At 38.0% G+C, this 14,039-nt stretch overlaps 1 protein-coding gene across 1 annotated transcript in view; it reads right to left on the bottom strand.

Moving 5' to 3' along the window:
• LOC114650923 (anosmin-1) overlaps positions 1-14,039 on the bottom strand; it is a 288,549-nt gene that overhangs the window by 28,917 nt on the left and 245,593 nt on the right. The window contains exons 7-9 of the mRNA XM_051927220.1: positions 8,484-8,689; positions 5,951-6,095; positions 2,715-2,867 (exon numbers count right to left, since the gene is read on the bottom strand). Of these exons, the coding sequence (XP_051783180.1) occupies positions 2,715-2,867; positions 5,951-6,095; positions 8,484-8,689 (504 nt within the window). The remainder of the gene's footprint in view (positions 1-2,714; positions 2,868-5,950; positions 6,096-8,483; positions 8,690-14,039) is intronic.

Here is a 14,039-nt window from a genome sequence, read left to right as displayed (position 1 = left end):
AAAGAATGGTAAAATGGCAGTGTCGAGATATGCAAAGTTTATGAAAACCTGTGCACACTGACTCAAGGTTGGAATGGCTGTCAAAGGTGCATCTACTAAATATTTAAAATTTGTAATTAATTTTGCAGAGATCTATATTCACTTTGTTTCTAAGAAGTCTTTTTCTGTTGATCAGTGCCAAACAACGGCAAATTAAATCCACTGTGATTCAATGTTATACAGTATAATAATAAAATGTGAAAACTTCAAAGGGGGTGAATACTTTTTATAGCAGTTGTACCAGTACAGTACTACTCACAATTCCCACTACCATGATAACTGAAACCAATGACTAAATACAGCATACACTATCTCATGTGTGATCCTAGAAATGCTTGGCTATAAGAGCAAAAAAAAAAGGCAGCTGCCGACAGTGTCCATTCAGGAGACTAAGACTATAAACTAAGATACAGATAACACACAGGGTTTCGGTAAGTTTGCCCAACTGTAGAATGGTGTAATGATCAAGACCCTAGTTACTAAAGTTAATAAATGGCCATCTTCTCCAAAGAGCTATCCATGGTGCAATATAATAATAACAACACATCAAGAGCTGATCCCCCACAAGATGAAGCCCAAGAGTACTGGAAGAATATACAGGATAAATAATCAACACATAACAGAAATGCGCAGAGGCAAACAGATCTCAAAACAGACCCTTGTGATATCCTAAAACAGGATCTACTCAGCATCACCGTAACAGACACTCAAGAATGGGTACCGACATAAAGAGCTAGAAAGCACCAGTCCTGGAAATGACAGGCCTACTGTTTAAAGAAAACAGCAAATACATTATTCTTTGTACAGTAAAACTGCCAGTATTAAATGAACTCTTTTGTGTTTATAAGGTCCTGCTCCATAAATATAAATAGTGCTAATTTTACTCTTGTTCTGTCATGGTAGGGTTACTAAGGTGACCATGTTTCACTTTCAGATTCTTTATTGCGTAGACCATAACAGAATGCCTCAGATCCCACACCCTTACTGCACTGTCAGGGTTGACTGCTACTGTAGTTCAATACTTCCCCCTTTCTTTTACATTTGCAACCACAGGCAAGGAGACATATTACCACATCAGGCAGGAGAAAACGTTACAAATTTATTCATAAATTAACTTAAGGCTTTCAATACTGCCCAAACAACAACAACAATTAATTTCTTGTATAGGCGAAAATCACAAAATGAATGCCTCAATGGGTTTTAACAGGCCCTGTTTTTGGCAGCCCCCCCAGCCTTGACTCCCTAAGAAGACAAGAAGGCAATTGAGAGAGAGACCCCCTTCTTTGTAGGTTGGGTGTGTAATGGGTGTCAAAAAATGGAGTAAATACAATACACAAAACAGAACACACTTTTCACGGAGCTATATTGCCATGTCAGAAATACAATACAATGTATAAACAGATTGACAATGAGTGTTAGCAAAATAATACAACTTGGATAACAGTCTACCAGGTGTTTCTCTGTCTGTTTTGGGCTCTGGTCCAACGTGGTCCTGCATGGCCCTTGGATGGAATGGCAGAAACAGGAAGCATGGCCTATCTGCATAGGGTAGCCGAGAGCGAGTGTTCAGTTGATGTCACAAGGAAGCTCCCCGCTTACACGACTCTGCACGACTCAGACAATTTGTTCTCTTATTAGCTCACACTGTAAGGAGACGCTTCTAAACCAGGCAATGCAAGTTCGAAACTGATCACAGGCAATCCTCCACAGTGCAAATCTTTAAACTGAGATGTTTCTTGGTATGAATTCACAGCAATACAACTTGTACCAGCACAGATGAACCAATTACTAACTAAAAGCTTCCACTCTGACTTGTTAGTACATGATAGGAAACTCCTAATTATGAAAGACCTCCACAATGGAACTGTACCATCTAATTATCAACAAATCATGTGCTGCTCACAATGTCTAGGGTCATAGCCATCAAGGTGCATAGTCGTATGTGTCAATACATGAGCACAGCTCAGACCGGCGTTCAAAGCATCAGTTCCTGACAGACAGAACAGTCATCTAGTACGCTACTGTAGACTCAGAAAGACCAATGTAAGCACAGCCAGAACTAAATACAAGATACACACATTTGTTCTTGAATGTCTGTAACTATACAATGAACATAAAAATCAGAGATTAAAGCTGAAAAATGTATTCCAGAATTACAAAGTCAAGCAAGTAGCAACTTTCCAACATAAAAGGAAAATCAGGCTCAGACTCCAAAATCAAGCATATCCCAAGCTCAAAGATCACACAATTGCTATTTCTCTTTTATTTTTTTCCAAAAATAATATCAGAATCTTCACTAGCTAAAGTAAAGGTCCAACATGGAGGCTTTCCACTCCACATGCCTTTGTTCAAAATGATGTCCATGAGTCACACACAGACATAGCACTGAATCATTTAAGCAAATAATATTTCAAAATAATGAGACAAGTGAAGAATTTGGATTCATAATTTTGAAGATGAGTTATTTTTCAAATGACACAGATGCTTTACATGTTTAATACACATGCGGAAGGCTATTTTTTCACAATATATACTATTGGAATATCTAAATTTTGATTCAGTGTTGACAACTTCTACAGAAACTGGCAAAAAATAAAAATACATTAGTGTAAATAACTGTGCAACATAATGGATATGTTTTAACTAATTGCAGTATTTATAGGAAACAGCCATACCTCCACCCTTCTTCCAGTAGACTTTCACTTGCAACAGGCCATCTTGGTAGAAAGGTGCCCCAATTTCAAGAGGATTTGTCAGTCTTTTGGCTGGATTAGAACTTAAAGCATGCTCACTTTTTCTCATTTTTGGCAATCCAGGAGAATGCTCTTCTAAAAAGTAAGAAATAGAAAATATGTTCAATTTATCTTAATAAAATGAAACCATATTACTTTCAGGTCAACATGGAAACAGCAACATTTGTGTACTTAACCCCAGTATCATTTTGTGCAGCATAAGAAGAGCATGACACATAAGAAGTAAAATAGTTAGATCTGATAAGAGAATGGAAGATGTGAAACTTGAAAGTACTTCTTATGAGAAGGACTTAGGAATTGTAGTGGACTCATCACTATCTACATCCAGACAGTGTACAGAAGCCATTAAGAAGGCTAACAGAATGTCAGGTTATATAGCACCCTGATGTGTGGGGTACAAGTCCAAGGAGGTTATGCTGAAGCTTTATAACACGCTGGTGAGGCCTCATCTGGAGCACTGCTTGCAATTTTGGTCTCCAGGCTACAAAATTACCGTATTTTTTGCTCCATAAGACGCACTTTTTTTTCCTCAAAAGAAGGGTGGAAATGTCTGTGCGTCTTATGGAGCGAATATTGCGTCACAGACCGTGATGTGTATTACCTGACAAAAGTCAGCATCCAGGGGTAGAGGGTGACAATCAGCTGTTAATGGCGACAAAATTCACCGTTATGTTACAGCCATTCCATCTCTGCTTGGAGGAATGTTAGACTCATTGACTCGGCATCTAATCCTTGAGTGTGCGTGAGTTACGAAACGTAAACAAATGTAAACAAAGACAAGATGGCAAAAAACATCTCACAAGGGAGCAAAGCGAGTACAGAAAACAAAATACTCAGTGGAGGATGTTCTGCGCATTATTGCTGAGTCAGACTCTGATTTTTCAGAATCTGATTTTGTTGAGAGTGATCAGAAGATGGAGCAAGAGAGTGAGGAACTGGCATCAGCTGATCGGACACCATCCGAAGCCGCCCCAGCTGAGTGCATTTGTGCAGCTGATGCACCTACGTCAAGGTTCGTGTGGGAGGAATACCTAGACATTGATCCGTGGGAGCCAAACTGGCTACCAGACTTCACAAGATAGCATGGTTTGCTGTTGGAATCGACAGATTACCAGCCGCTGGACTACTTCAGGCTGTTCTTTCCTGTGGCTGCCTTTCAGCTACTGTCAGACAAGACAAACAGGTATGCAGAGCAATTTTTTTGAATCGCGGGCTGCACTTGCACCGCATTCTCATTTTTCAAAGTGGAAACCCACAACAAAATATGAGATGAAGGGCTTTGTGGCATTACAAATAGAGATGGGACTAGACTTTGTCACCTGGTGGCTTTGGACATGTTATGCCGCATGATAGGTACGTGGTCCTGCAAAGTGATTGTGAGCAACTGAGTTTCATAAATTCTGACACTAGTGATGAGAAGTTCTTGGGGTTTCCAGAAAACTAGAAGAGTGCTTGAACCTTAAAGTCCCTCCTCATTTGTTAATGACAGTGACGATGGTTCTTAATACCGCTGTTGACTTTACATGGTTGAAATATTATTGTGCTATATTTTTTTTAAATATATTAGTACACCGTTTGGTTCAGAATATTTTTTCCTTCTCTAAACCTAGGTGCATCTTATGGTCAGGTGTGTCTTAAGGAGTGAAAAATATGGTACATAGCAGCACTAGAAAAGGTCCAGAGAAGAGCAAATAGGCTCATTCCAGGGCTACAGGGGATGAGTTATGAAGAAAGATTAAAAGAGCTGAGCCTATGCAGTTTAAGCAACCAGAGATTATGAGGTGACATGATTGAAGGGTTTCAAAGAGAAGAGAATTAGTAGAGTGGACTGAGACAGCTACTTTAAAATTCAACAAGAACACGGGGGCACAGTTGGAAATTTGTTAGGGGTAAATTGTGCACAAACATTAGGAAGTTTTTCTTCACACAGAGAAATATTGAAACATGGAATAAGTCAAGTAGTGTGGTAGGCAGTAGGGCTTTATTCTAGGTACATTCAAAACTTGACTTGATGTTATTCTGGAGGAATTAGGTGAGAATAGAATCGGTTAGCTTTGTTGGGCTGAATGGCCTGTTCTCGTCTCATTTTGTTCTAATGCTCTAATGTGACAGTGAATTTCTGATATTCTCTGGCTAATGGGCCAGTTCTTGCCTTGTGCCCAAAGCTTGCTGTAGTTAGACTCCAGCTTTCCTGTGACCTTCCCCAGGATAAGTGGGTTTGAAAATAGATGGGTGGAATGTGTAACTTTCTGATCAGTAATATTATGTATATTTTCTGTTTTACTGTACTTGTATCATAATTTCCCTGTAAATGTATACATTGGATAAAGCAATATTAATGTATCATTATCCTATGAAAATTGTAATGGTAATTAATCTCTGTGTCACTACTCATTGACGAGTGTGAAGCAAATTAAGCAGGAATAATTTTAAGATGAAATATTGATTTTATAAATTGCCTTGAGTAAAGTAATATAGCATAAAAATAAAGAAGACTATTTAACTGTGCAGCATTTACATATTATGCATACATACAGTAACTATTTAAAATGAAGAGAAGTCAAGTAATCTACTGTATAACAATGAATTCTAGCCAGATCACAACAGGAGAGAAGAAAACAAAAACTCTGGTTAAAAGTGTTCCTGGGGATTTAACACCAGGCACAATGAGTTACCTTTCCGGTTGATTAGCACAAATGGACCCTTTTTCCCTTTCCGAGTTTGTGATAATACAACACACTACAAGCTGAAATTCATAAATATAGTGCATAATGATGGTCTGATGCTATGTCTATGGTCATTGAAGGTTTCAGGCAACTCTGACATCCAGATATTGTAGTTTGGTTAAAACAGCAGTAGGACTAAGTGTGGTAAGTAAAACAAATTCATATCAACACCACCAGTTATGCTAATGCTACTGTTATAATGGCAGTTTTTATTAAAAACATGTTTAGAAAGGCACCAGAACTTTCTTTCCAGCTGAACCTGATTTTCTTTTTCATTTCTGGAGCCTCCAGTTGCTACAGCACACATTGCATTCTCTTCTACTTCTTTCCATTAGTAATATTGCTGTAAATGGCTCTGTATAAGGCACTCTATAAAAGGTCTTAAAAGATGATTGGCATACTTTATGGAAAGTATCAGTCTGCAGGTCTTACTTGTATTATTTGCTCTCATTGTGTTGAACTGGAGAGAGACTTTGGCACTTTTCAGTCGCACTTGTCCCCAGTATGTTACTGCTTGCAGTTCCACCATATAGCTGTTGTTGGGCTGGAGACCCTCCAGATCCACATAGTTTTGGGACTGTAATGGGATGAAATAAGAAAAAGAAAAAAAGTTACGGTGTGACGCAGATTCATAATGATTATATCTTATTAGACACAGGCCTGTGGTCTGTCAGTGTCACTCAACTGCTATTCTGTGGAATGCTCCTTTGGCACTTCTAGAATGTTCTGACAAATGGGTAGAAAGAGAGAAAAATGGAGATATAATGCCACAGCATCTGTTTGCCTTCCTCTGTTGGCCAAGCTGCCACGTTAGGGCCCATTTGCTTTATATGGATCTTGGCTAAATTTTTTAAATTACGCATAACCAGAAAATGATTACATTGTGCCATTACACTTGCTTGGTGATAAGCCATTACAAATCCACATGTGTTTTAAACCAGGAAAATTCAATAAAGTCACATAAAGGATATTTATACTCAGTGGCTATTACACTAGGTCCACCTTCTGTATAACCTGTAGCTTGAGGACACTTGAAAAGTTTAGTTTTTGTTTGACCAAAGGATACAATGGACAACACATGTAATGTAAAGGATCTTGACCACCATGGTTTAATTGTTGGTGTAAGATGTGGAGGTTCCAGCATCTCAGAAACAAATGTCCTCCAGGGATTTTCATACACTGTGTCTCTAGAGTATACAAAGCATTGTAAGATACACAAAAGACAACCAGTGACTGGGAATTTGGTGTCTGAAAACACCCTCTACAAGCTATAGCTGTCCTCTTTTGGCAATCACGTTGCAAAAATGTTTTTGTTACAAATTTGTAAAAGAAAGGACACAACAATGCCAGAAGTCAGAGAACAAAAGACCAGGAATGGATCATTCACAAGGTAGAAGGCTTAGATAAGATCAGGAACACAGAACAGGTCAGGTCACCAAGGTGAAGTCAGTGTATCAGTCGTCAAAGCAGAACAGGATTCAAAGTCAAAAAAGCAGGGTCTTGACGTTAACTTCGACTGAGCACCCCTAACTAACGCTAAGGCAAAAGTCAATTTGCAATGTTTCTTTTCAGATCAAAACTAGGACATAAAACCTTGCACAAGCACAACCTTGTCATCTTATGTAGGTGAGCCATGATGACATATGATTTCACATGACTCATGTGACCCAAGTAGGCAGCAGTAAACAATGGTCATGAAAAATAAACAGAAACTGTTACAGTCCAGGAAGCCAAATGATGTCGAGGTGATGCCACCAAACACAACGATAAAGAAGTATTAATAACATTTTAACAGCCTACAACACAAAAATGAGAAATATAGATACACACCAATTTTTGCAACAGTGGCCTGGTCTGAAAAATCACGACTTTTGCGACAAAATGCTGATGAGGAGTCGGAATTGGGTAGAAACGGCATGATTCCATGATTTCGTCCTTCCTTGTGACAATGTTCTCAAAGAACTCATGTTTTGTTTGGAGGCTAAACAAGGTCCTTCCCAGGGCTGTACCAAATAATATGGCCAGTGAGTGTATAAAAATAATAAAACACTAGCATTTCCACGCATAACACATTTTAGATAAGGCTTTTTGTGTAAATATTCAGTATACAGACCTAGAGCACTAGCCCATTCACACTCTCTATAAAATACAATTTGGATAAAAAAAATTGTAATGTTTTTGTTTCCTTGTAGTTTAAAAATGCCGCGAATGATAAGTCTAGAAGTTTGCCCACTCATAACTCTGTTAAAGCTTTAAGATTCAGGAACAATGATACAAACAGGGCTGCATGATTCAGACTGTCTGCCATTTAGTTCATTTCAATGTATTGTAATAGAGCATGGGCGGCACGGTGGCGCAGTGGGTAGTGCCGCTGCCTCGCAGTTGGGAGACCTGCGGACCTGGGTTCGCTTCCCGGTCCTCCCTGCGTGGAGCTTGCATGTTCTCCCCGTGGGTTTTCTCCGGGCGCTCCGGTTTACTCCCACAGTCCAAAGACATGCTGGTTAGGTGGATTGGCGATTCTAAATTGGTGTGTTTGTGTGTGTCCTGCGGTGGGTTGGCACCCTGCCCGGGATTGGTTCCTGCCTTGTGCTCTGTGTTGGCTGGGATTGGCTCCAGCAGACCCCCGTGACCCTGTGTTCAGATTCAGCGGGTTGGCAAATGGATGGATGGATGTAATAGAGCATTCTTTTGGGTGTGCAGGTTTAGAACACTGCAAATTTACAAATTAAACAAAGCATTAATATTCTCTAAAACATCATGCTGCGATTCAACTTTAATAACAATATGTATAAAGCTATGAAACATGTTTCAAAGTTTCTAGAAGTAACACAGTCTAAGCACCCTAATTAGTACTAAAGATGAAAACACGAATGATCTGTGTACACAAACACACTCTTACTTAAGAAAAGTCAGCTATATTTACTCAAACTGTTGCTGCTTTTTCTTTTAAAAGTAATCACCCTACCCCTGCAGTTGTCTTTCTCCTTTTTTTCTTGGCTGGCACCATGGATTTCCCACTGACAGTCCAGCTCCAGAAGACTTTATAATGGTGCACAGGAATATCCGGCTCTTCTGGCAGATCCCAGGTGATTCTTGCTGTCAGAGAGCCATCTGCAGTGGTGCTCATGTTGCTGATCCTCAAACTGGAAGGTGTAGGGGGAGCAGAGGGATCTGTATACAAAGAAGAGAAAGAAGGGTGGGAAATTAAATAATAGCAATCGTTAGAGATAACTTTACCAATAAGATACATGTTTTTAACTCTTGATGCTGTGATCTGCATTTGTGCTTACTTGAACAAAATGTGATGATTGATACTGACAGAAGTGAGACATAGACATAAAAACCGGTACTAGAGGTGCTGCTTTGTGCCAAACACTGTTAGAATATATTCCTACCATCCATACGCCTCTATTGAAAAAGGCACATTTCTGATTTTTACTGATTTTACTAATCTGATAGAATTGTGCCCTGAGGACTGCTATTACATTAGCACACCGCAGCACTCTGGCTGTGGAGGTGGGATCGCCATGGTTTTTAAGAAGTTATTTTTATGTCACTGTGTTACTACCATTTCATATAAGACTTTTGAACTTCAGATTGTTAAAGTTGGGTGTGTATCCCGAATACATTGTAGTTTAATTTATCGCGCACCTGGTGTGATTTGTCCTTTTCCTGGTGATTTTCAAGATTTTGTAACCACCATTATTAAGCTGGATAGAATAATAATGCTTGGTGACTTTAACATCCATTTAGATAACATTTTATGTAGTGTGGCTTCTGAATTTTTGTGTATCACCAACTCTTTTAATTTTGTACAACATGTTGTTGGCCCTACCTATAGCGGGGGGCACACATTGAATTTGTATTTTTCATATGGAGTTACCTTGAATGATGTTACTATTTGTCTTCTTAGAGAGTCAAGGCTGGGGGTCTGTCAAGAGGCAGGGCCTGTTAAAGCCCATTGCGGCACTTCTTGTGTCATTTTGGGCTATACAAAAATAAATTGTATTGTATGTAATCTTTAATGATCATAAGTGTGTTTTGTTTGACTTGTCCTCTAATTTAGAGTTGTCACCTTTTGTTAACTCTTGGTGTACTTGTTTCATTAATGAGTCAGTGACTAATCAGTTTGTTGATTTGATTTGACTTCCTGTTTGTTTATTCATTATTTTTATTGGTTTTGTTTATGTTTTGTTTTAACTGTTGTATTTGCATTGTATTGTTGTTCAGCATTCTGTGACCTTTTGTCTGTGATGGGCGCTATATAAATAAACTACTACTACTACATTTCTGAAGATTGAAAAACCAATGTGTAATTTAATAAAGAGGGTGGCATTGTTGCCTCAGTGATGCAGTGTCCTGTGTTTGCCAATCCTTTCTCTAACTGGAGTTTACACATTCTTCCAGACTCTGGGTGGGTTTTCTCCCAGTTTAATTTTCCCATCTTCAAAGACATGCATTTTAGGTTAATTGGAAATTCTAAATTGACACTCTGTGAGTGTGAGTGTAAGAGATTTTGTAAGTGGGGCATACAATGGCATTGGACACATCTTGGGCTCATTCCTGTTTTGTGCTAAGTGCTCTTGGGATCAACTGAGCAAGTCTGAGAATATAATATAATATAATATAATATAATATAATATAATATAATATAATATAATATAATATAATATAATTCTAAGCCTAACAGTGCAATGATTTTGTGCAACGATTTTATGTCACATTTTTTGTCACCCTTTAAATTGGGCTTATTTTAAAACCTACATATATATGTTTGGTATCATTCTTTTCAGAATTTATCAAACTATAATGTGATGTTGTTAGATTCTTATTCCGTTTTTAAATTATGAACTAAAATATGAAGAAAGTCATGGTTTTTAATATCAAGAAAGTCTTGGTTTTTATTTTTGATCGAGTAAACTTTCTTTCACAGGAACATTTTAAAAAAATTATCTATTCATAACACCAATGTTTGTATTGAGGTGATTTTGTTAGCTGAAGGTCGAGTTACGATGACCCATTGCATACCACTTTAGTTTTCACGTGATTTTTCCTGTTATTTAAATTAATCATTTTTTAAAAAAGAATGTCACTTAAAACGAATGGGTCGTTTATTTACTCTCTTATAAATACTCATCAAGCATAGTGGACTTCAGTTTAACAGATATACTCCAATCAATAGGAGAGTAAATATTTTATTCTCATTTCATGATTTTTACTCCGTTAAATAATAATGAATTTTTCTTTTACATATTTGTAGAACTTCGTGATTTTTGACTCCAATAAATAATAATTTTTCTTTTATACATTTACAGATTTTACTAATATTCTTGTCGCAACTGGGGGTTGGGTGCCAAAGGCACCAGGGAGCTTGGCCCCCCTAATATAATATAATATAATATAATATAATATAATATAATATAATATAATATAATATAATATAATATAATATAATATAATATAATATTCTGCCTCCCTAATCCAGGTCATGACCATAAGTGGCAGCAATCTGTCCTGATGGCAACAGTCAGAATACAGAAATCAGCCCTGGACAGGACAGATGTCTAGCTCACTGCTGGCTAATGCACATACCCATGATTGAAGATAAATGAAGACAAGCACATCTTGTTTGGATGTGAGAATATGCAGACTTCACACAGGCTACAAACAGATACAAGATTTGTACCTATGACATGACACTGGATTGCTGTTTTACCACTTTGTATTGTATTATATTACACTAGAGCAACACAAGGACTTTCGGTTCTCAAATAAACAGGGGATGTATAGAGCAAGCAGTACGCAGGAACCCAGGTCACTCAGCTGAGAGTGGGACTTTGTCTTGCTTTCAGAGTGTGTATTTTATACGTGATAAACATGATCAGTTGGCCTGTACAACACAATTCACTGTGAGCAGCTGTTGCCATGTTTCTCTCTCTGTCAGCTATGTCACACGAACGCACATCTGGTGGGTGGTGCAAGCACTTCTCACGAATCACAGCACCAGCGATCTGTCCGCTAAGGTTATTATAATGTTTTTCACTGCCATCTGACATACAACAACATGATATCAAAAGTGTGATTTCTTCCTTCCTATAGAGAACAGTGCAACTTTGAGGTAATAAGTGAGTAAAGGGAAACTAAGTAATCTTAGGGCTCTTATTTGTGCAAGTAATTTAAAGTGAGTAGCTGAGCCCATGAATTGGCTTGAGGACGATTATGAGATGTCAGATGAGCAGTTATTTATCTGTAATAAAAACAATGACCAAATCTGATTTGAAACGAGCCTATTAATTTTGCTAATTTCCACCTGAAACTCATTTTAGGTGGTTAAGAACACAGATGATTGTTCCTCAATCAGGAAACTAAAGATTGTAACCTCAGAAAGACAAATTAGCATCCCTTTCTTTTCTTTCAAGCTTAGAAAATGATGATAAGGTTACAGGTAAAGTTAAAATGATATTCTAGTGGTGTGTAAATGGCCACAGACTGGGCTGATTTATTAGAAGTACACATTCCCTCATTGGGTGGCTCTCATTTGTTTCCAAAAAATAATAACAATCTAATGAAAAACTCTTTGTCCATCTAATAAAGGTCATGAAAGCGCCATGGCTTTAGGCAGATGGATAATTTTCATTTTTTTTTTACCTTCAACTACAAAAACAGTATATTGTGTCAAAGAAGTATTTTTTATGGGAAGTTTTGGAAGCCTCATTTTGAATGGATGGCCTTTTGCTACAGTATATCATCTTCAGTTGTTAGTAGATAAAAAAAATAATTTTAGATGTTTTGTTTAAAATTTTAGTGCTATGCACATATTACAGACCAGTAAAGCAAAGAATGTTGCAAATGTTATAAAATGGCATCTCAAACTGATAGAGAGATTTAGAAATTAATCTTTGTTGTGTACCCAAGAGTATAAAAAAGAAAGGCACTGTAATTTTTACATTTTTGTGAGAGAAAGTTTTAAAAAAATCATTATTTAAGTCAAAACACAAAATTTGATAATAACTTTTTAGTTATGTGGGACTAATAGAAAGACTGCTGCACAAAATGATGATGTGACTGGTTTTAAAACTGTAATGTCCAGCTCTACCCTTAGTGGGCAGAGTAGAGCTAAATATATTTACCCTGTTCATTCTTCAGTTTTATGAACCTGATTTTTCATTATGGACTTGCAACAGGCATATTATCCTAGCAGTACAAGGAACAAAGCAGGAACAAGCTCTGGAATGAACGCCACTCCATCAAGGTCCACACTTACACATGTAAAACCACTCCCATCACGTCAGTTCAGACATACCTAGGAACCACATATGCACATCGTTGAGACATTCAAGGAAACTGACATAACTGGAGAAAATGAAGTGGTATTCTTCTTGTAAACTTTACCTTCACAAGTAATACATAAATGCAAAGACCCCTTAATGCATGTGCTAAACGTTCAGAGAACACCTTCACTTTCTGTACACTTTACTGTGTTGTAAATTTAATTTTAAATCAAGAAATTGGCCATTTTTGCTCATCAATCTACACTCAATATCCTATAATGATAAAGTGAAAATATGTTTTCAGAAAGGTTTGCAAAATTATTAAAAATCAAAAACTGAAATCTCTCATTCATAAATTCAGTACTTTGTAGAAGCATCTTTAGCAGAAATTACAGCTTCTTCTTGGGTAAGTCTCAGCAACCTTTGCACCCCTGGATTTGTGCAGTTTATCCCATTCTTCCGGCAGATCTTCACAGCCTCTGTTAGATTGAATGGGAAGCATCTGTAAACTGCCATCTTCAGGTCTCTTCACAGATGTTCTATGGTGTTTAAGTCTGGGCTTTGGCTGGGACACGCAAGGACTGTCAGAGACTTGACCTGAAGCTACTCCAGCGTTATCTTGGCTGGATGGTTCTGGTTATTGGTGTACTAAAGGTGACCTGTTGACCCAGTGTGAGATGGTGTGCACTTTGGTGCAGATTTTCTTCAAGGATCTCTCTGAATTTGGCTGCATTCATCCTTCCCCAAATTCTGACCTGTCCCTGCCCCGGAGAAGGTCCCCCCACAGCATGATGCTGCAACCACCATGCTTCACTGTAGGGATGGTATTAGGCAGGCATGTTTACCACCAGCCATAGTACTTGGAGTTCTACTCAAAGGGTTTAACTTTTGTCTCATCAGATCAAAGAATCTTTTCCCTCATGCTCTCAGTGTCCATCAAAAACTGTCAAATGTTTATTTTCTCCAGAGTGGCTTCCATTGAGCTACAAACACCTGATTAACAGAGTGCTGCTGAGATAGTCCTTCCAACAGGTTCTCCCATCACAGAACAAAGGTCTGTTAGAGTGACCATTCAGCTTTTGATCAACTCCCTGACTAAGGGCCCTCCTTGCCCAGTTACCCAGTTTGGCCAGATGGACAACTCTAGGAAGAATCCTGGTGACTTGAAAATTTTCCGTTTCATACTTTTTGAGGCCACTGTGTTCCTGTGAATATTTAAAACTTCAGAAATGCTTTTATACCCTCACATT

Source organism: Erpetoichthys calabaricus, chromosome 4, assembly GCF_900747795.2.
Source record: "Erpetoichthys calabaricus chromosome 4, fErpCal1.3, whole genome shotgun sequence".
Lineage (NCBI taxonomy): Eukaryota > Metazoa > Chordata > Cladistia > Polypteriformes > Polypteridae > Erpetoichthys > Erpetoichthys calabaricus.
Note: the sequence above shows the minus strand (reverse complement) of the source record. Positions and strands in the feature narration are given on the sequence as shown.